This window comes from Capra hircus, chromosome 2 (assembly GCF_001704415.2).
Source record: "Capra hircus breed San Clemente chromosome 2, ASM170441v1, whole genome shotgun sequence".
Taxonomy (NCBI): domain Eukaryota; kingdom Metazoa; phylum Chordata; class Mammalia; order Artiodactyla; family Bovidae; genus Capra; species Capra hircus.
This window is the reverse complement of record NC_030809.1, coordinates 9,102,792-9,124,743: the sequence shown is the minus strand read 5'-3', so window position 1 is coordinate 9,124,743 and position 21,952 is coordinate 9,102,792. Positions and strand designations below refer to the sequence as shown.

The following is a 21,952-nucleotide window of genomic DNA, read 5'->3' as shown; positions in this document are numbered from 1 at the left end:
GCCGGAGACAGGGCCACGCCCTCAGAGAGCCAACTGGGGGCCAAGGTGAGAAAGGATTCTAGCTCTGGACCCGGTGCAGGCAGAGGCTGGCAGTGGGGTTCCCGAGCCTGGCTGGGCCCTTGTTAAAAATCCACAGCTGGTCTTGGGGTGGCCCCAGCCCCACCCTGACTTCATGATGCAGATGACCCTCCAAAAACCTAACTCCCAGCAAAATGCAGGGAGTATACCAGGCAGCAACCAGCCCAACTTTGGAGACTCAGCTATCTGTGTGGAGTAGGACCTGACACTCCTCAGAAGTCTCCCCAGGTCCAGGGCCCAAAGAATAACCCAGGAAGACAAGCCTAGCTCCTGGAGGCAAACAGTGCCCTGCCTTGCTCTGGGGAAGCCACTTCCCTGCAGCAACGCACAGGCAGCAGACTTCCTTGTCAGGATTACTGAAACTCCGACAAACTTGCTCTATGACTCAGGGCAGCATCATACAATACAAAGTGCTGTGGGAAGAGATCTTATCTGTCTCCACAGACAGAGGAGCAGAAGTGGTAGAGATACAAACATGAGGCTGGACCTGCCAAAGTTCCCTCTTTCCTGCTATTTGGAGAACTTGGCTAAACACCCAGGCTTTGGCCCCAACAAGCCAAAATGAGGGGTGGAGTATGAGATGATGGTGACGGAAGGCAATGGAAAACTGAGGAGTCTGTTAAATTTTTATTTTGTAAACAAAATAGGCAATACAAACTAGTTGACATAACAAGGATTCATATAAATAACTGCTTATAAACTTTATGAGGAAAAATACCCGTGAGCATGGTGGCTGGGCTCCCAATTCAGGGTGGAGACCAACCGGGCAGCTCTGCTTTGAGCAGGCAGGAGCCCAGAGACTGAGGGGACAGCTGGGTGGGGATGCTTTGAATGGAGGCTTAAGTCACTCCATAAATAAAACACCAACTTGTAAAAGCACTTAAGAAGGAGTCTCATTCAGGCCTGGGAGTGAGGTCCAGGATGCTGCCCTGCTAGCCCAAAGCTTAGCAACCACCTCCCAGTGGCTGGCTCTAGACTCCTGCACTGCTCAGGACTCCCCCCTCACAGCCCTGGCTCCAGATCCAGAGGAAACCTTGAGCTGGCCAAGGACCAGACACAAAGGACTACAAGATGCTCTCTCAACAAAGAGGCAAAAGAAACCAGAAAGCAGAGCTCCGAAGGCCCCAGAGAAACAACTAAAAACACAAACGCTATACCTTGAAGCTGACCTGTACTGGCTACTCTCAACTCTCAAGGAGCCCAGAGCAGGAAAGGGAAAGGACCCCCATGCCCAAACACGAGAGAGGCACAAATCAGAAGGCCAGGCACTGGCCCCAGCCTTGGGGGAAGGGGGTGAGCAGCTTGACAGTGCCTTGTGGTATCAACCCAGAACCATAGAAGAGTCTGCACTCAAAGCCCAAGAAGGGGCTACCTGGCCAGCCTGAGAACAAAGGACAAAGGGGCTGTGCTAACTACATGATCAGAGCCCCAAGGGCACGGGGCAGCTTGAGTGGGTCTCCTGTAAATAGGCATGATAGCACAGATAAAGGAGCCCTGGGTATAATTCCCAGGCCCCTAATCCTAGCAAATACTTTGCTAATGAGCAGATTACCCTGAGGCATCAGTGAGAACAAGAGCCCTGAGGAAGGAGGAGTGGACCTGGGCCTAGGAAAGTCCAGAGCCAGCTCAGGTCCCAAGAAGGCTGGCACAAAGGGCCGGAGGATTCTTAAATGGCTACTGTTACTGGTACTCAGCCTTTCCCGGCCCTTCTAAGGAACTTTGGGCATCAGCACGACCAAGGTACAGAGTGGGAATGAATGTGGATCCATCCCAAAGGATGCAGAAGGGAGTTAACAGCCTGTTTGCCTTTGACATCAGCTTGTTACTGGGAATAGTCTGTGAGGATTTACCTGCAAGTTAATTAGTAACTCACCCTAAAAGAGTGAATCAGGATGACAGGATAAATGCAACCCAACAAGGCAAAGCCAGAGTTGGGCAAGACAAACAAAATTCTCTCATCAGCCCTTGGCCCTATATGCAGGCTCACACCTCCTCCCTCCCACCCCTTCTCTCTGGGAATAGCAGCAGATAGGAGGCAAGAGATTGTCAGGGCAGGACCTGCTGGACGGTGCTCTCAGCAGACCAGATTCTCCCTGGGGGAACACAGCTTGTCCACCCCCAGCATTCCTCATTGTGTGACACAGTTTTCTCCCATGTCCTGGGCATATCTATCTGACATGGTGGTCCTTAAGTCCTCGATGTCACGGCGTAGCTGCTGAACCTCTTCCAGTTTTCTCCTGATCACATCTGGTTTCTGAAAATCTAGTTGAGTCCCTGGGTGCTGTGCAGCTGGGGAGGAGAAGAACATTTTGACAGAATATTAATAAGTAAATCAGAAGACACTTTCATGTGGAGGGGGCAGTGTGGACAGGCAGTCCTAAGGACCTAAGGCCTGTGGTCTTGGAACATGGCAGGCACTTTTTACAAAACAGCTAGGGATAATGGGCTAAAAGTCTTGCTGCCTAAGGGCCACTTTTTTTTGTTTGTCCTACACCCAGGTACCCATAAGGATGCCTGCTTCCAAAACAGATTTACTTAACATCTAACTGAGAAAGGTAGATAGGGGTGAGAGGAGAATGAAAGCCACTCTCTCCTAGGTCCCAGACTGGTCTAAGGACTCACAGTGAATGCCCAGGAGCAGGGAGAGATTGGGGTCGTGGCCCTGGGCCCTCTGGGTCACAATGCTACAGACAGCCTGCAGATCTTGAAGACAACTGGCCAATTCCTGGTGCAGCTCAAATGCCAGCTGAGCTGTGTCTGATGAAGATGAGGACCCTAATTGGGCCTGTCGCAGGTGTTCTTGGAGCGTCAGATTCTTCTCAATGAGGTCCTGGTTCTGTACTGAAAGCTGAGCAGATAGACAGGTGAGCATGTTAACTCAGGCCTAGGGAGAAGCAGAGTAACTGCACACGAATGTGGCTATACGTGTATGGTGTGTCAAGGGGAAGCTATGAGACAAAGGCAATGTTCCCCCCTCCCCACTCCTACCAACAGGCTTTGCATTGCCCCCTCCCCAATCAGTATCAGGCTGTTTCTCCTGCAGGTAGGTTGGGCCCAGAGGACCGCAGCAATGGAGAGGAAACTGCACCCCAGCAGACTGAGTCAGCAGCCTCCAGGTTTCTGCTCAGGAACTAGAGAAGATACTCCCGCTCCTCGGAACTCTATCTGAAGCCAGTCCCTCAGCCAACTCTGTTAGCCAGGCTATTAGAGAAGGCTTAACGTGAACTGTGAAATCTGAGGAGACACTGGTTTCAATCTCTCCCTGCCACCCTGACAAAAGTGGCCACTAGCCAGCTTGATCAGTGTGTCAGAGGAATAAAGTGGGCAAGAAAGACAATGTGACAGCTAGTGGCCACTGGGCAGGTGAAGGCTAGGGGCTAAAGAAGCTGCTGACCTGGAGAACACAGTGCTGAAGAGTGCCCTGCCTTTTCAGTCTTTCACCTCGGTGGAGTCAGGCTTTACTACAAAGACCAGCTCATTCACGTGTCCCTTTCCCACAACAGCTTTAACACACTCTCCTTCCCTTCCTACCACTATTCTGTTTTAAAGATAAGAAACAGAGTTCCTCCACTAGTCCCAGCCCTTCACCCACACTGGGCCATATGACCATCTTCGCTCTTGGAGACTCCTTCCTAGGCACTTGGCCAGTGACCTTGACCGCCCCCTGCTGACAGCTCTGTTTGCTCCAGGAGGATCACCAAACCTTCAGTCTTCCTGAACCCTTCATCCCCAACCCCACACACCTGTGGCTGCAAGAAGACAAAATAAGAGAGAATGATTTTCCATATCCAAAAAGCATTACTGGATAATTACAGCCAAAGGTAGGCTTAGGACCTTTAATATAAAGGATGATGCCAATGTTCCTTCTTACTCCTCCAAAGAAGCTTAGTAAGAGACCTCTCAAAATGTGGGGCGTCTTGTGGGAGTGGGAATGGGTAGAGTACACAGAGAAATCAGGTTTGTAAAGACAATGCCAAGAGGCCTAGCTGGTGCTGCTCACCTCTTTCACAGCTGTGCGCAGCTGCTGCAGGGCTGTCTCCCTCCTTTGGGCCTCCTCTTTCAGGGCCTGGCTTGTTCCTTCTTCTTGAGCCACTTCCTGCTCTAGGCTCTGAATCCCATGACAAGGAGGGTGGGAGAACACATCAGAGGTAACAAGTCTGGGTCAGACCACATTGCCTCTGGTCTGGACTACACAATAGTAAAGCCCTACCCTGCTGCTAAGAGATTATTTTAGAACAACCCTGATCTGTGACTTCCCATCAAAACCCTTCTCAAGCCCCTGACCATGTATCAACCGAGGTCAGGCTCCTCAGAAGAGCATTCTATTAACAGGTCAGCCTGGCCTTTACCTACTTCTCTATCTTTACCTCTCTTTACCCTCCACATCGCCTCCACTCTAGTCACACAGACTGACTGACTGGCTTCCAGCACCAATACTGTTGCTCACTTTTCTTTGCTTTTGCCCAGAATGCCCCTCTGCTCTGCCAGTCACCTGGGAAACTTCCCACCTCAACCTTCCTTCATCTGCAAATCAGATTCAATTAATCCCAACCTTGCCCTGCAACTAATACTCATGGCTTATGAGTACATTTGTTGGCTGGGCGCTTGATTCCTCTCTCTCTTAGACCATAACTTTCTCGAGGGCAAGGAATGTCATTTCAGTTGAGTTCAATTATTGATTGAGCACTCACTACTGATAGGCACTAGGGACACAGAAACCAATACCAGACATTCCTGTCTTCGAGGAGCGCACAGCCAAATGCCCTTGACAACTGTTGTTGTTTAGTTGTTGTTTAGTCACCAAGATGTGTCCCACTCTTTTGCCAGCCCATGGACTGCAGTCTGCCAGGCGCCTCTGTCCATGAGATTTTTGGAGTGGGTTGCCATTTCCTTCTCCAGGGGATATTCCCAAACCAGGGATCGAACCTGCGTCTCCCGCACTGGCAGGCGGATTCTTTACCACTGAGCCGCCAGGGAAGCCCTGTATATTAAATGCTTTTGACAGAGATGAGAAAGAGGACACAACTGAAACGACTTAGCAGCAGCAGCAGAGGGCACTCTGTCACCGAATGTAGTTATGTGTATGTGTGTGTATGTGTTTAGGGGTGGTCAGGGTCAGGAGAGGGAGGTATGGACTTGTTATCTTGTGCCTCTCATTCTGTTCATTCCAATTTCCCTCTGGTTTTGAAACTGATTTGGACAAATAAAAGTATAAATAATATTTCTGAGCTTTTCCATTTTGTTTTAATAAAAAATTAAATAGCCAAGGAGAACATCTCACCACCACGAAAGACCCGAAGTGACCATTTTGAATCCACCTAATTCCACCAAATTCACCTGACATTTTAATTTGTCTTAGAAGTCTCATCATGGGTAAATATACATTTAAAATGTTGTGGAGGGCTTCCCTGGTAGTCCAGTGGTTAAGAATACACCTTGCAATGCAGGGGACACCAGTTCAATCCCTGGTCCAGGAAGATCCCACATGTCCTGGGGCAGGTGAGCAAGCCCCTGCGCCACAACTGCTGAAGCCCGCGCACCCTAGAGCCTGTGCTCTGCACCAAGAGGGGCCGCTGCAAATGAGAAGCCTGCACGCTGCAGCAACCAGTTGCTCTGGCTAGGGAAGGCCCTCTCAAAGCAACCAAGACCTAGTGCAGCCAAAAATAAATAGATATTTTAAAAATAAATAAATAAAATGTTGTCAAGAGTTCCGGGAAACATACTTTGAGATCCATTAAAAACTACTAAAATCTTGGGATTTTAAATGGATGTAGGGAATTCCCTGACTGTCCAGTGGTTAGGACATCCTGCTTTCACTGCCAAGTTCAATCTCCAACACAGAATTAAGATCCTGCAAGCTGCACAGTGAGATCCAAAATAATAACAGTAATAAAATAAATGGATGTAAACATTCACTAGGCTTGACCATCTCTTTAGAGGACTTGAAATCTGTAAACTAAACAGACCCACATGATGGCAATGGTAGGACTGAGCTTTCAGCTGTTCCTCGGTGGAAGCGCATTTCACCTGTTTTGGTGTGAAAACCTCTTTTAGAATCCAAAGAGAACCTGTACCTAGAATTTCTTGGAGAACCCAATTAAGGACACTCCCACTCTGGCCCAAAATAGAAACCAGGAATTGTCTTTAATTTCTGTAACAGACCTGCCCTCCAGCCTTGCTTCTCTCCAACTGCCAATCTTCTTCCACACTCAAGTCTGAGCTGCAAACCTGACTATATCACACCCCAACGAAATGCTACAGTAGATTCCCATCACCTACCTAAAGAATAAAACCTAACTTCACTGGACAGTCCAAGCCCTCCCATAGCCCACTTCTCCATCTGCCACCTTACTCAACACTAGCAAACGACCTGCAGCTCCATGCATGAGCCTGCTGTCACATGCCTTCGTGTTCCTACCCACGCTGTTCCTTCTATCAGAATTTCAGTATCATCCTATGCTAGCTTCCTCATTGCCTGGCTAACTCCTCCTCCTTCTTCAAGCCTCATGGTCTCCAGAAACCCTTCCTTGATCTCCGCTACTTTCAATGATTCTTTCATGCTCCCCTAGGGTAATATGGATGCTCTCACTGCACTGTGCCAAATGAACCCCCTTCCCAACAAGACTGTAGGCCACAAGCACTGATTTGGTCTCATGCTTGTACCCCTGGATGCATGCTAAGTCACTTCAATTGTGTCTGACTCTTTGCAATTCTGTGGACCACCTGCCAGGCTCCTCTGTCCATGTGATTCCCCAGACAAGAAGACTAGAGTGTGCTGCCACGCCCTCCTCCAGGGGATCTTCCTCACCCAGGGATCAAACCTGTGTCTCTTACATCTCCTGCACTGGCAGGCTGGTTCTTTACCACTAGCACCACCTAAGAAGCCCTAAGCTGGTACTCTTAACAGCGAGCAAATCGCAGGGCAAAGAATAGGGTTGGTTAAATTCTAGAAATTCCATCAAGTCCCGCCCATCATGTCCCAAGGATTCCAGCTCACCTGTACTTGTGAGTGCAACTGATCAATCTTCTGCTGTTGCCTCTCCACAATCTGAAAGGCAAAGTTATCAAGGACGATTGCAAGCACATGCTAATAGTGGGGCCAGAAGGCAAGAGGCTACACTAAGATCTGCAGTTTGACTATTACCTCAACTATTATCTACAGCCATTAATAGTGAGAACAGAGTGAAAACAAGAAATATAAACCGGACTCCCTATCCTGGCTACTTAGCTTCACAGTCCTGTGCTCCAGGCACAGAGGTTTAAACAAAGATGAACGCAATGCGGAAGACCTATGAGGAAGTCAGGTGGAGAGACACCTTCACCCTAATGACTGTCGGCCAGGAGAATCAACTTCATATAAGCCAGTGTACCTTCTGGTTCTTTGGTAAAGGACACAACTGAAAATTCAGTTTAATGAAGCCAGTCCTGTTCAGGGCTGTGACAGTTTTTCACTTATAGCTTTGGTCCCACTGTTTAAGAAGGGAACTTAAACAGGTCCAGTGTCCTGTCCTATGAGACCCCAGGTACTCTTTGAACCGTTTCTGGGTCTTATTTGCTGACCTTCAAACAAGTCTCTCTGGTAGGTCCTGGGCTCCTTCTTCTATGGTGAATTAGGGCCACCTCACTGGCTAAAACTCTGCTCAATGCAAGAGGCTTTGTAGAGGGCCTGAGCCATGAAGGAAGTGCACCAAGCTTCAGTGCACCATTTTGGTACATCTAAATTTGGATATTCAAAGGCATGCCCTTCCCTAACTTTGCTTGCCACTACTAAGGATGGCTATCTAAAATGTGAATTTATTATGCAGGGATGGCTTCTAGGAAAAGAGAATCAAAACTCTGGGTAACAGATCCTAGGGGGCTTGGGGCCAGAAATTCATGGTTCCCTACCAAAACCCAATCTTCTGCTTCCTCTAAGCCTACCCCCTTATGGCCTGGACGCCCTTAGTCACCTTTCGAAGGGAATCACATTCCTTCTGCCAAGACTCCATTTCCACTTGGGGACCTTGTCCTTGTTGAGCTGGACCTTCTCCACTGGCATCTTCCACACACTGCTTATCTTGCAGGCTGAAAGACAGTAGCCTCTTCAAGAACTCTAAATCAGAGAGATGTGGCTTTGATACCTGATACTGCTATTTACTGGGCAAGACAAGTAGGCCCTTCCAAGTCATAGCTGGGGATAATTGCTTAGGTCTGTTTAAAGTAGGGAATGCCACACAGAAGCTGCTTGCTCAGTCTATGTTAGTTCCCTTCCCTAGAGGTCAGCATCTATACAATGTGCCAGCAATTCTTTACCTACCCAAGGCTTTTTTATTCTTTGTTTTGATATTTAAAAGTAAACATTCATCACATGTACTTAAATTACAAAAGTCACACATATAGGATAGAGAAATTTTAGAAAATACAAAAAAAAAACCCAAAAGTCCTTTTTTCTTTGCACACCCAGTCTTGGAAAGATCCAACTTTGTGCCCAAACCACAATCACTTTCATCATGGGCCATATGCTGAGATAAACAACAGAGTTACTGTGGTTGAATGTGGGATGAGAAATCCAATCCATCCCATTAAAAACTGGATTTGGTCCAAGGGGCTGTTGAAACACAGCCACGACATTTTTTCAGAAACTGCTATTAATACGGAAGAAGTTCCCAAGACATCCTGAGAGTACATTATAGCATCTTGTTTTGTTCTCAGAGCCTACTGTGGCAATTGAGAGCAATCCCTAGGGCTAAGGAGAAGTAACAGATGCTCCTGGTAGCCTTCACAAGATTCACCATGTGGATAACCCTCAGTCATCAGCACCAGGATCTACTTCTGCAAATACAGATACTCACTTTCCAGTTTATAAAGTGCTCCCATTCATTCAACACATACCTTTTCAAGAATTATTGCCCAATACTATTATGATGCTGGGCACTGGGCTGGATCTTTCCAAAGAACAGTGGAAAACCCCACTGCACCACTATACCACTCACATTACATCTCAAAGACACAGTCCCTGCTCATAAACAGTTTTCCTATTACTTACAATCCAAAGAAAACAAAGCTCAGAGAAGTAAAGTGAGTTGTCCAAAGTTAAACAAGCAGTGAGTAGGGTAGCCAGGACCAGAACCTATCTCTCTGCTTCTTTCTAAACCTCTCAGGGATATTTGGAGAGGACAATGACAACCCACTCCAGTACTCTTGCCTGGAAAATCTCATGGGTGGAGGAGCCTGGTAGGCTGCAGTAAAGGGGGTCGCGAAGAGTCGGACACAACTGAGCGACTTCATTTTCACTTTTCACTTTCATGCACTGGAGAAGGACACGGCAACCCACTCCAGTGTTCTTGCCTGGAGAATCCCAGGGACGCGGGAGCCTGGTGGGCTGCCATCTATGGGGTCACACAGAGTCGGACACGACTGAAGTGACTTAGCAGCAACAGCAGCAGGGATATTTACCTATGTCGGGTGGAGGAGAAGTCAGCTTCTCTCTGTCTCAGGCTTTCCAGTTGTACCTCCTTTTCTCTGCAGGCTGCCTGGGTCTCCTCCAGCAAACTCTCCAGCTCAGTCACTCTCTCCTGCAGCTCTGTGCTCTTCAACTCAGAATCCTTAAGCTGAGAGACAGGATTCCATGCTTAGGTCAACAAGCAGGGAAGACTTTGGGTATATTTCAAAAACTTGGCATTTCAGTTGTGATGTGAGTCTGGACATGACTCCTTTGGGACTTTCCTTTCAGGACACCACAAGGTCACTGCATGCAGCAGAGGTTGAGAAAGCCCCCCACCACCACCCCCAACTTGCCCCAGGTGTGCTTGGTCATTGCTGCTACCTGCTGGCTCTGTTTCTGATGGTCTTCCAGAGTGGGCAGGTCAGCCAGGTAGCGCTCCAAGGTCTCAATACGCTGCTGCTTCTCCCGGTTCTGCTCGGATTCCTTCTGACATTTCTTTTTCAAATTATTAATATGTTTATCACGACCCTTGACCTATTAGAAAGAAATGTTAACAATCCTTCTCCACTCACCCCTCTACCATCCTGAATGTTAACTATTTTTTTGAAGTGAACACTGTCTTTGACCTTAGGACTATAACTGTTTTCTATTACCATGAAGGCAGGAAGTTGAACAAATTTTGCCATTGGAGATTAGGACATAAAATGCAGAGTTCTCACACCAGAACTTTCCATTCAGGGGCAAGGAAGAGGGGATTCTTGGGCAGTTTTCAAAACCTGGTAGCTCTACTGTATAATAAAAGAATTTCTCTGGTCTTTGTTCAAGTTCCTCAACTTCTAAATTCTTAGAATATCCCAAATAATAAATGTGTTGTTTGTTATTCACAGTGGACCAGTTCAGTTCAGTCGCAAAGAGTCGGACATGACTAAGCGTCCGACTCTTTGCGACCCCGTGAAACGCAGCATGCCAGGTCTCCCTGTCGATCAGCAACTCCCACAGTTCACCCAAACTCATGTCCATTGAGTCGGTGATGCCATCCAACCATCTAATCCTCTGTCGTCTCCTTCAACTCCTGCCCTCAATCTTTCCCAGCAACAGGGTCTTTCCAAATGAGTCAGCTCTTCACATCAGGTGGCCAAAGGACTGGACCTTCAGCTTCAACATCAGTCCTTCCAACGAACACCCAGGACTGATCTCCTTTAGGATGGACTGGTTGGATCTCCTTGCAGTCCAAGGGATTCTCAAGAGTCTCCAATACCATAGTTCGAAAGCATCACTTCTTCTGTGCTCAGCCTTCTTTATAGTCCAGCTCTCACATCCATACATGACCACTGGAAAAACCATAGCCTTGACTAGACGGACCTTTGTTGGCAAAGTAATGTCTCTGCTTTTCAATATGCCGTCTAGGTTGGTCATAACTTTCCTCCCAAGGAGTAAGCATCTTTTAATTTAATGGCTGCAATCACCATCTGCAGTGATTTTGGAGCCCAAAAAATTAAGTCAGCCACTGTTTCCACTGTTTCACCATCTACTTGCCACGAAGTGATACGACTGGATGTCATTATCTTAGTTTTCTGAATGTTGAGCTTTAAGCCAACTTTTTCTCTTCTCTTTCACTTTCATCAAGAGACTCTTTAGTTCTTTGCTTACTGCCATGAGGGTGGTGTCATCTGCATATCTGAGGTTATTGGTATTACTCCTGGCAATTTTGATTCCAGCTTGTGCTTCCTCCAGCCCTGCGTTTCTCATGATGTACTTTGCATAGAAGTTAAATAAGCAGGGGGACAATATACAGCCTTGACATACTCCTTTTCCTACTTGGAACCAGTCTGTTGTTCCATGTCCAGTTCTAATTGTTGCTTCCTGACCTGCATACAGGTTTCTCAAGAGGCAGGTCAGGTGTTCTGGTATTCCCATCTCTTTCAGAATTTTCCAGTTTACTGTGATCCACACAGTCAAAGGCTTTGGCATAGTCAATAAAGCAGAAATAGATGTTTTCCTGGAACTCTCGCATTTTCGATGATCCAGCGGATGTTGGCAATTTGATCTCTGGTTCCTCTGCCTTTTCTAAAAGCAGCTTGAACATCTGGAAGTTCATGGTTCACATATTGCTGAAGCCTGGCTTGGAGAATTTTGAGCATTACTTCACTAGCGTGTGAGATGAGTGCAATTATGCGGTAGTATGAGCATTCTTTGGCATTGCCTTTCTTTGGGATTGGAATGGAAACTGACCTTTTCCAGTCCTGTGGCCACTGCTGAGTTTTCCAAATTTGCTGGCATATTGAGTGCAGCACTTTCACAGCATCATCTTTTAGGATTTGAAATAGCTCAACTGGAATCCCATCACTTCCACTAGCTTTGTTCGTAGTGATGCTTTCTAAGGCCCACTTGACTTCACATTCCAGGATGTCTGTCTCTAGGTGAGTGATCACACTATTGTGATTATCTGGGTTGTGAAGATCTTTTTTGTATAGTTCTTCTGTGTATTCTTGCCACCTCTTCTTAATATCTTCTGCTTCTGTTAGCTCCATACCATTTCTGTCCTTTATCGAGCCCATCTTTGCATGAAATGTTCCCTTGGTATCTCTAATTTTCTTGAAGAGATCTTTAGTCTTTCCCATTCTGTTGGTTTCCTCTATTTCTTTGCACTGATTGCTGAGGAAGGCTTTATCTCTCCTTGCTATTCTTTGGAACTCTGCTTTCAAATGGGTATATATTTCCTTTTCTCCTTTGCTTTTGCTTCTCTTCTTTTCACAGCTATTTGTAAAGCCTCCTCAGACAGCCATTTTTGCTTTTTTGCATTTCTTTTCCATGGGGATGGTCTTGATACCTGTCTCCTGTACAATGTCACGAACCTCCATCAGGCACTCTGTCTATCAGATCTAGTACCTTAAATCTATTTCTCACTTCCACTGTATAATCATTACCCTTTTATCATAAGGGCTAATGAGACTGTAAACTCCTTGAGAGGAGGGGCTGTGTCCATTTTGCTTTTATCAAAGGGATTTTGCTTTTATCATAAGGGATTTGATTTAGGTCATACCTGAATGGTTTGGTGGTTTTCCCCACTTTCTTCAATTTAAGTCTGAATTTGACAATAAGAAGTTCATGATCTGAGCCACAATCTGCTCCCAGTCTTGTTTTTGCTGACTGAATAGAGCTTCTCCATCTTTGGGTGCAAAGAATATAATCAGTCTGATCTCGGTGTTGGCCATCTGGTGATGTCCATGTGTAGAGTCTTCTTTTGTGTTGTTGGAAGAGGGGTGTTTGCTATGACCAGTGCGTTCTCTTGACAAAACTCTATTAGCCTTTGCCCTGCTTCATTCTGTACTCCAAGGCCAAATTTGCCCGTTATTCCAGGTGTTTCTTGACTTCCTACTTTTGCATTCCAGTCCCCTATAATGAAAAGGACATCTTTTTTGGGTGTTAGTTCGAAAAGGTCTTGTAGGTCTTCATAGAACCGTTCAACTTCAGCCTCTTCAGTGTTACTGGTCAGGGCATAGGCTTGGATTACCATGATATTGAATGGTTTGCCTTGGAAACGAACAGAGATCATTCTGTCGTTTTTGAGATTGCATCCAAGTACTGCATTTCGGACTCTTCTGATGACCATGATGGCTACTCCATTTCTTCTAAAGGATTCCTGCCCGCAGTAGTAGATATAATGGTCATCTGAGTTAAATTCACCCATTCCAGTCCATTTTAGTTTGCCGATTCCTAAAACGTCAACGTTCACTCTTGCCATCTCCTGTTTGACCACTTCCAGTTTGCCTTGATTCATGTACCTAACATTCCAGGTTCCTATGCAATATTGCTCAATGGACCAGAGCACACCATAAATGCATATATGCTAATTAGATGACTCAGAACAGGAACTGATCAGTACAAAAACCAATGGAGTTGAACCCAACTTCCTGCGAAAAGGGGACAAAGACAGGAGATTTGAGTTCAATCATGCCTACATGATAAAATCCTAATTAAAAACTCTAGACACCAAAGCTCAATGGAACTTCCTGGTTGATGAACACATGCATGTGCTGGGAGGATGACAGGTTCTAATTCCAAGAGGGAAAAGGTATGGAAGCCCTGCTTTTAGGACTTTCCCAGACCTCGTTCTATCTGTCTCTTGGCTTATCATGATTTGTATAACAAAACTGTAATCTGTGAAATTACTGAACCTGAAGGTGTCATGGGAACCCCTGGATTTACAGCCAGTTGGTCAGAAATATAGGCAGTCTAGGGAACCCAAAACCTGCAGTTGGCATCTGAAATAAATAAGCATAGTCTTTTGGGGGACTGTGTCCTTTAAACTTGTGGGGTCTGATGCTAACTCTGAGTGGTTTGCATCAGAACTTAACTGCAAAAGTATATATAACCGTATAGGTAGTATAAATACAGCCCACCTGGTCTATTCTGATGAGACAGGTAATGCATTCTTCTCTAAACACTTCATATGATATAAAGCTAAGCAATCATCTGGAAGGGCTAATGAAACTCCTTGAGAGGAGGGGCTGCGTCCATTTTGCTTTTATCAAATCCCCAACACAGCACAATGCTTGGCACTAAGCAGGGAATCAATTAAGATTTGTTGAATGGAAACTTTTCTTACTATTACGGCTTTTTCTTTGGCTTATGAAAAAGGAAGCTGGAGATAAAGCAGGGAAAAAGGCAGATTTATTGATGCCAAAGAGGCTCAGGCCTAATTTGATCCAAAGACAACACAGTACTAAGAAGGATCCCTGAAAATCAGTTAAAAGCTTTACCCCAGGTACAATCTGTACCGTTCAAGCTCCATGTCATTCTCCAGATTCTGTCATCTTAATATGCATCAGAATCACGTGGGAAGCTTATTGAAAATGCTGATGGCCAACTCTTAATTAAAGAAATGGTAGGCCAGTCAGAGTTTATTTTTTCTCCCTTCCAAAATATTTCTAGAACGACAGGCATAAAATAAAATACCAATTTTTAAAAGGCAACAGAGGAGACAAAAGTATACAAGATAGGGTCTTCCATGACGGTTCAGTGGCAAAGAATCTGCCTGCCAATGGAAGAGACTCGGGTTTGATCCCTGGTCTGGAAGATTCCACGTGCTGTGGAGCAACTAAGCCCCACAGCCACAACTATTGAACCCATGCTCTAGAGTCGCAGAGCCACAACTATGGAAGCCTGCATGCTCTGGAGGCTGTGCTTTGTAACAAGAGAAGACAATGAGAAGTCACACTACAGCTAGAGTATAGCTCCTGCTCACTCAACTAGAAAAAAGCCCACGCAGCAACGAGATGCAGCACAGCCCCGCAAAGACAGATAAAAAAGTATATAAGACGGTGTCAAGATGTTTCCAGAACATGAAAGGAATGGGAGGGACAGACAATTTGGAGCAGAGGAGTTATAATTTGCAGTAGGAGTCACAGACAACTTGGAAGACAATGTGCCCTTCACAACCCACAAGAATCCCTCTACTTTATTTTTTTTTTTGTCCCCTCCCCTCCAGTAGAATCCCTCTACTTTAAACATGAGATACCTGAGGCAGGGAGGTATCAGCCATAAACCTGGAAAATAGGGGAATTCACTGGAAGTCTATATTCAGGCTAGCTGGATATCATTCTCACCCTGGGTTTTCCCAAAAGGAGACTGGAGATTTATTCTTTGTGGAGAAATCAAATCAGAGCCCAGCTCAGGGGTATCAGTCATGGCAGAGAGAGACAGAGAATGAAGCACTGGGTTGAAAATAAACATAAATAACAATCTATGTGTAGAACTATGAGACTTTAAATCTAATTTCCTTCTCAGTGTCGAGAACCCAAAGGCCAAAGGCATTCCTGTCCCCAGCCTCCCCACCAGGCAGCAGGCTAAAGATTCTTTTCTAGAGAAAGTGAGATGAGACATCAGATATTGACATTTAAGGGTTCCCAAGTGAAAAGGGAAGACTAAGTTTGATCATCCAATAGGGAAGCCCACCAGGCAACTTCCATGAACCCAGAGCTTCCATGCAATTTAAAAATACTATATTCTTAAATATGAGCACTCTTTCATTCAAGGATCATCAATCCTCTAACGTCAAAGACACAAAAACAAAATAAGACCTGAAAGAAACACTATAGCAGATGCAGATATCCCAAAAGACATAATCAATATCATCAGAGAAAAGATACTGCATTCATGAAACAAAACCAGCAAAAAAATGCATTAAGTAAGAGAATACTATTCAGAAATACAGACGAATATGTCAGGAGTAAGAAAAGAGTTGAGGACAGCTAATTCTGTAGAGTGGGGCTGATATTGATATTGATGTTGATATTTGATAACATGTTGGTTATCTAACTTAGCCACATGTATTTTGATTAAAATTTTTTTTCTTTTTTTTTTCAAACAAGCCTTTAAGTCCATGCTGTACTAATGGCACCAATATCACCTGGTAAGATTGTCAGAAATGCAAAATCCCAGGGCTGCCTCCCCTTCCAAAACTACTGAATCTGGATCTGTATTTTCATCAAGATCTCCAAATTATTCTTAAACACATTAAAGTTTAAGAAGCATTTCTCTAGCTGACTTTGATGCAAGTGGTCCAGAGCTAAACATTATTAAACTGGTCCCCCAAGAATATCTATATTAGAGCAACCCGTGAACAGAACCAGAAGATTTAGCTCTTCTATGAAAATCAGTCTCAACCTGAGGCGATTCTAAGAGCACTGGCAAAAATGTAAAAACTCCCCAAATAGCTGCATATGTGGGATTCGTCACCTACTTTTTAGGTAGAAGTGAGAAGAAATCACGCTGAATGATGTACCACAGGTACATCTTGCAACAGTACCATTTGGTATGACTGGTTAGACTGGTTTTTCACCTAGGCCAGCTGGTTCCCCATCACAGCCCATGGGACAGTGAGAGATTATACACTGTCTGTGATAGTTTTGTAGAGATGAAGCAGATATGAAGGGTTCCATTTCAAACAAGCCAGTCCTGCATGAGAAGTCAATGTAGGGTGTTTCACCCAATTGTCTCCTCCAGGTTCCAAGAATAGTTTGGCAGGAAAGGGCTGACTGCCAATTCTTATGTGAATTAGAAAGCTATCAGCTCCTTAGCTCACCCTTTCTTCCTGTTTCTTCCCTTCCTCCGAATGCTTCTGCAGTGCCACTCTGAGTGACTCTCTGATGAGCTGGACTTCAACTTCTGAAGCAGAGAGTTTCTTTTCAAGCTCGATCTTTTCTTTGCTCAAGGCTTCTGTCTTCTGTGCAAACTGTGCACGTAAGAAAGTGTTCTCTCGCTGCAATTCCTGCAGAAAGATTCGCAATATGTAACTGTTCCTTACCCTGAGAGTCCCATGTACTTTACTTATACCTAGCATACTTTGTGGTCGAATATCAATTTTCTCTAAGACTTTCTGCAAGCAGTGCTTCTCAAAGTGTGGTCCTAGGACTAACAGGGGCTTCCTTGATAGTCCAGTTGGTAAAGAATCCACCTGCATTGTGGGAGACCTGGGTTCAATCCCTGGGCTGGGAAGATCCCCTGGAGAAGGGAAAGGCTACTTACTCCAGTATTCTGGCCTGGGGAACTTCATGGACTGTATAGTCCATGGAGTCACAGAGTTGGAGACAACTGAGCGACTTTCACTTTCAGGACTAACAGCTTCAGCATTACCTGGGAACTTGTTAGAAATGCAAATTCTTAAGTCCAACTCCCAGACCCAGTGAATCAGAAATTCTGGGGACGGATCTTAATATTCTGTGTTTTAACAAGCCTTCCAGGTGATTCAGATGCACACTCCAATTTCAGAGCCACTGGCTTAAAAGCAATATTCAAGGACCAGTCATGTAACAAAGGAATACAGGACAATATATCAGCAGACCTGGGCTCAAGGCCTGGTTCTCCTCCACTCATTCTTTACATGACTTAAGGTAAATTCTTCCTCCTTCTTGGGCCTCAATTTTCTCATCAGTAAATGAGAAGACTGAGATATATTTTAGGTAATGGCCATTCTCACACTAACATTCTGATTCTCCAAGATGGAACATTATCTTAAGCAGCCCACTAGGTGGCAAAGCAGTACAGTACTATAGTCTGTCTAATACTCATCACTCAAAAGCCCAAATTGCAGAAGAAGCTTGGCCAACATCTTTCAGAGCTACTGACCTGAGTGAAGCATAGTTTCCCCTCAGTTGCTCCTAGACATGGAAGAATGAAAATGGGAATGGCTCTACATCTCTGTGCTACCTCTGCTTCTCTCTTCATTTGGCCAGGGCCGGTAGATGAAGACTTCTCAGAACATCACTCAATTCTAGGACCTTACCATGAACCTTGCTCTGCCTTCCTTTTCTCCCAAGTATGTCCTGATGTCAAGGCACCTGGACTTCCACTTGATTCCATCCTCAGGCCTTTTCTGCCCCCTCAAGAGCAGAACAGGAAATGCTTTATAATTAGAATGTTTACTTTCTGAGGGCAAGAATACCTTACTTCACTTGGTCCATTTTCTATCTCCTGGATACCTACCAGTGTCAAGCACAGGGAAGACACTGAGTTATGACAAGCAGAGTGCCATCCTGGCTGCCAAGGCTTACCTGCAGCCTCAACAAGCAGACATCCCCAAAGGGGGCAGGACGGCCTAAAAGAGCACTGTGGACTTGCAGTTCACTCTCTCGCACCTTCTGTTCCAGCTGAGAGATATGTTTCCTCTGCCTGCGAAAGTCAGAACAGAATGAGGCCCAGGGTCCTGACACAAACCCACTTGTAATATGAGCCCCCAACTTTCCTTAAATAGGTAAAAACCACACTTTGTAAACAAAGACCTTGGATTCTTGGGTAGTGCTGAAGGAAGAAATGCAAATGAGAAAACTGACTGAGGGAAAATGAAGAAAGATCAGCTGCAAAGACCCAGCTGCCTGGGTCTCCTCTAGGCATTCCCCACAGCCCCTGCAGAGATATGCAACAAACCTATCACATTATTCACACACAGGACTAGGCTACTTATTATGAGGCAAAGCAGGGGTCTAAACAGAGGAAGATGCACTGCCCTTGGGGAGATGTCATCAGTGGGGGCCCTATGGCCCCTTGCCCCCTTACTTGTCAATAAGGAGCTCCTTTTCCTTCAGAAGGTGTTCATTACTGCTCAAGATGCTCATCCATTGTGCTGGGTCTAACGTGGGCAATGAAGGAGAAAAACCAGCAGGATGGTGGCAGACGGCTCCATTCTGAAGCTGGAAGACAAGCAGGCCCAGTGGGACTTAATGTTAACCTACAGGCACCTGAAAGCACCTACAAAGCGCCCAGCTGTGTCTGCAGTCAAGATTCACTTTGGCTCAGTTGGAGAAGGCCCACTGTTTATGAAATAATTTTAGCTCTGATGCATGACTGGAAAGAACCTGCCTAACAGACTTCTGCCAACTGGACACTTCTTGCTCAGAAAGGCTCTAGTTTCTAAGAAAAGGTCAGTTTATCTTTCTTTATCTGGAACAAAAGCTAATCAGGAGCTAAGATGCCCTCACCAACCAGGAAAGGAGAATGTGTCCTGCTTCCTTTCTCCCCATTCTTAGTAAGTACAAGAACTTTCAAAAAACAAAACAAAACCAAAAAACAAACACAAAAGTAGTACAGTGGAAAGAATATGGGACTAAAAGATAGTTTTTGAACCCTAGAGCTCTGCCACTTAAACCAGCTCTGTGTCTCTGGACAGATTAGTTATTCTAAGAACCTGGTAAATTCCTACATTTACTTCATCAGAGTGCTGTAAGGATCAAGTAAGATTCTGTACGTTAAAGCACCTAGCCTAGTGACTGTTATGTAAGTACACACACATACAATCAGTGTTAGTGTCCTACTTCTGGGTTTCCCTTTGTAACCCTCTGCTTTGGAGAACCAATCTGGTGTTTAGAACCAACAGATTTGATGACATTCACAAGACTGCCTACCTATAAAAATCTTCCCTCCTTTTTAGAAACGCTTTCTTTGGAGTCAAAACTTATAAGAAAAAAACCTATATAGTTCTAAGATTAGCACAGAAACTGCAAAGTCCAAGGAAAGAAAGGCCTCTACCTGCATTTGCTCCATCTGTAAACGGATCAATTCCAGCTGCTGCCGACAAGTGCTGAGTTCACAAGATCGCTCGCGGGAATGCCAAGGGTCAGGATTTGGCTGCCACACCTGAGAAGGTAGAGGCTTGGAGAGCCCAGGAGCAGGCTGGAGTCCCAAAGGAAGAACCCCACTGCTGCCAGGGTGTGGTCCATTCCTCTCACATGCTGCCCCGCTGCCTGGTGCCTTCTTGGTCTCAGGCAACCCTTTGTATAGCTCCTTGTTTGTGTCGGTTCTTGGGTTGTGGAAATAGACTCGGTAGTGGGGATCTGAATAAAGTGTCTCCAGCATTGCTGACTGATTGAGGGTAGACTCCATATTGGGAACATCAAACTTTCTCGCTGCTTCTTCTCTTTCATGGCCCACTGCTGGAAACCAGGACTGCTCAACTCCATTTTCTCCAGCAGCACCACAAAGATACATGAAATCTCTAGAAAGGCCTGGAGAACGTTTCATTGAACTGAGGTCTCCATTTCTTGTCATCCCCACACTTTCAGCCAACCCTGACAAAGGAAGTTTGGAAGAGGGTCCGCAGCAGAATTTGGCTTGGCAGGAGAGGTCCCCAAAGTAGAAGGTATCACATGGGCTGTTGGAATGGTTACGTGGCTTTTGATGGGCTGCAAAGAAGGACTGCTACTTGAACTGCAAAAATCTGTGGAGAGAATAGTCTTCCGTAAGTTAAAATTGAAGCGGCAAGCTTTTTTTGAGTTTGGCTGCTATGCCAGACATTCTCTGCCTGAGAGCAGGCAGAGAGGGCACTGTCACAAGTATCAGGCAGAAAAATATAGCAGCCTAAATGGGAGATGTGTGTTCTAGGATCTCAAATGCCATTCCCAAGGCAAACCAAAGAAAGGTAACACTGGCTTCACTTTTAATTTATACTGTTCTTTGTATCTGAATAAAAAAAATCCTGCCAGTCAACAAAGCTGAAAACTGAACTTAAGAAAAACATCACTTACTTAAGGGAACTGGATTAGGTCCTACTGTTCCAAGAGCTGGGCGACTCTAAGCTATAATCCAATCTAATAAAAATGTCTTTTCCATGGGCTGCCGGAATCCTCTTTGATCTCCAAAAGCTCCACAGCAAAGGTGAACAATGAATCTAAACTATACAAAGAATATGGCAAACTGGATAGTGCTGCTTCGTGCCTGGGGAGGGGAGTGCCGCATCTGAATCAGGATTCTGCTCTCTCTCCCACACGCCAGACCTGACTGCCAGGATATGTCAAGTTATTCTTAGTAACTCTCAGGTTTCATTCTAGCACAGTGAGCACCCTCAACTGGTAAACACTGAAATCCTCTATTTTTTACTTTGCTTTTTATTTAGCCCCTTGTTTGTATATAACTGACTTTTCACTTTCCTTGAGACTGGATTTATGTTTCCTTTAGCTCCTGCCTAGTCTTGGGAGACAACTCTCCGATTGGCTCTGCTGCAGAAAGTTCACATTTTTACTGTTTCCAACTTTCAAGTGCCACTGTGAAGAGGACTACAAGGTCACAGAACTAACACAGGGCTGAGGGCTACAAGCAAAGTACAGGCAGGAATATGAGGAAACATACCTATTGCCTTCAGCAGGCAGGGAACCGAGTGAGGGGGACAAGGGATAGAAACGTCTTTCTTTCTCAACTGTGTCCAAGATTCTTTCCAAACTAAGCAACATCTACTGTGGAGAAGAATAGATCTCCGATTTGTTTCATTTTCCATCAACCAACCAAAACATACTCAGCCAATGAGGACAGATACTAACCTTTTTCAGAATTAAATGGGTATAGATCTGCTATCATCTTCGCATATGCATTTGCAAGCAGTTCTTTAAAAAAAAGCAAGCCAAATTATCCCTTATAACGTATGCAGAGTATCTAATTTCCTCTATTCAGATGATCGTGGGGATTTATAAAATACCATAGTAAAAACAAACAAGAAGCAAAACAACCAGTAATTTTTGATGGCATGCATCAGCTTCTCAGGACCAAGAAAGAAGGACATTTCAAGAGTCAAAGGACACCGTTTTTGATGTCCCGAAACTTAAATACATAACTAGTCAACAGGGTTAAGGTAGACTGGTGGTGATGAAGATTCTAAGACTAGAAAGCTCCCTCCTTGAAATCTTCCATAGTGACACCATAACATTCTCTCATCAAGGGTCGCCACTTTCCAAATATAATTATGGAAGAGAAGACAGCAAGATTTTGGTTATGAGGGCTGCTTCTATGCTGAACTCGGCAATACCTTCTTCCATTCTCCGCCCACGGCACCACTCTCTCACGACTCACCAAATTCAGTTTTGAGCCCATAATGCCCAAAGGAGTAATGCCAAAACCTAAGTCAAGAAAAAAGGTACCAACTGCCCAAAAGAATATTGTTTCTCTAATTTGCTGGTGAGTATG

At 45.2% G+C, this 21,952-nt stretch overlaps 1 protein-coding gene across 1 annotated transcript in view; it reads right to left on the bottom strand.

The window, feature by feature from the left end:
• Window positions 693–21,952, bottom strand: part of CEP85 (centrosomal protein 85) — a 42,961-nt gene continuing 21,701 nt past the window's right edge. The window contains 12 exon segments of the mRNA XM_005676818.3: window positions 693–2,367; window positions 2,701–2,926; window positions 4,079–4,186; window positions 7,076–7,126; window positions 8,028–8,142; window positions 9,514–9,668; window positions 9,884–10,036; window positions 16,590–16,775; window positions 18,058–18,175; window positions 18,560–18,693; window positions 19,529–20,097; window positions 20,100–20,216. Of these exon segments, the coding sequence (XP_005676875.2) occupies window positions 2,207–2,367; window positions 2,701–2,926; window positions 4,079–4,186; window positions 7,076–7,126; window positions 8,028–8,142; window positions 9,514–9,668; window positions 9,884–10,036; window positions 16,590–16,775; window positions 18,058–18,175; window positions 18,560–18,693; window positions 19,529–20,097; window positions 20,100–20,216 (2,093 nt within the window). The 3' untranslated portion in view covers window positions 693–2,206.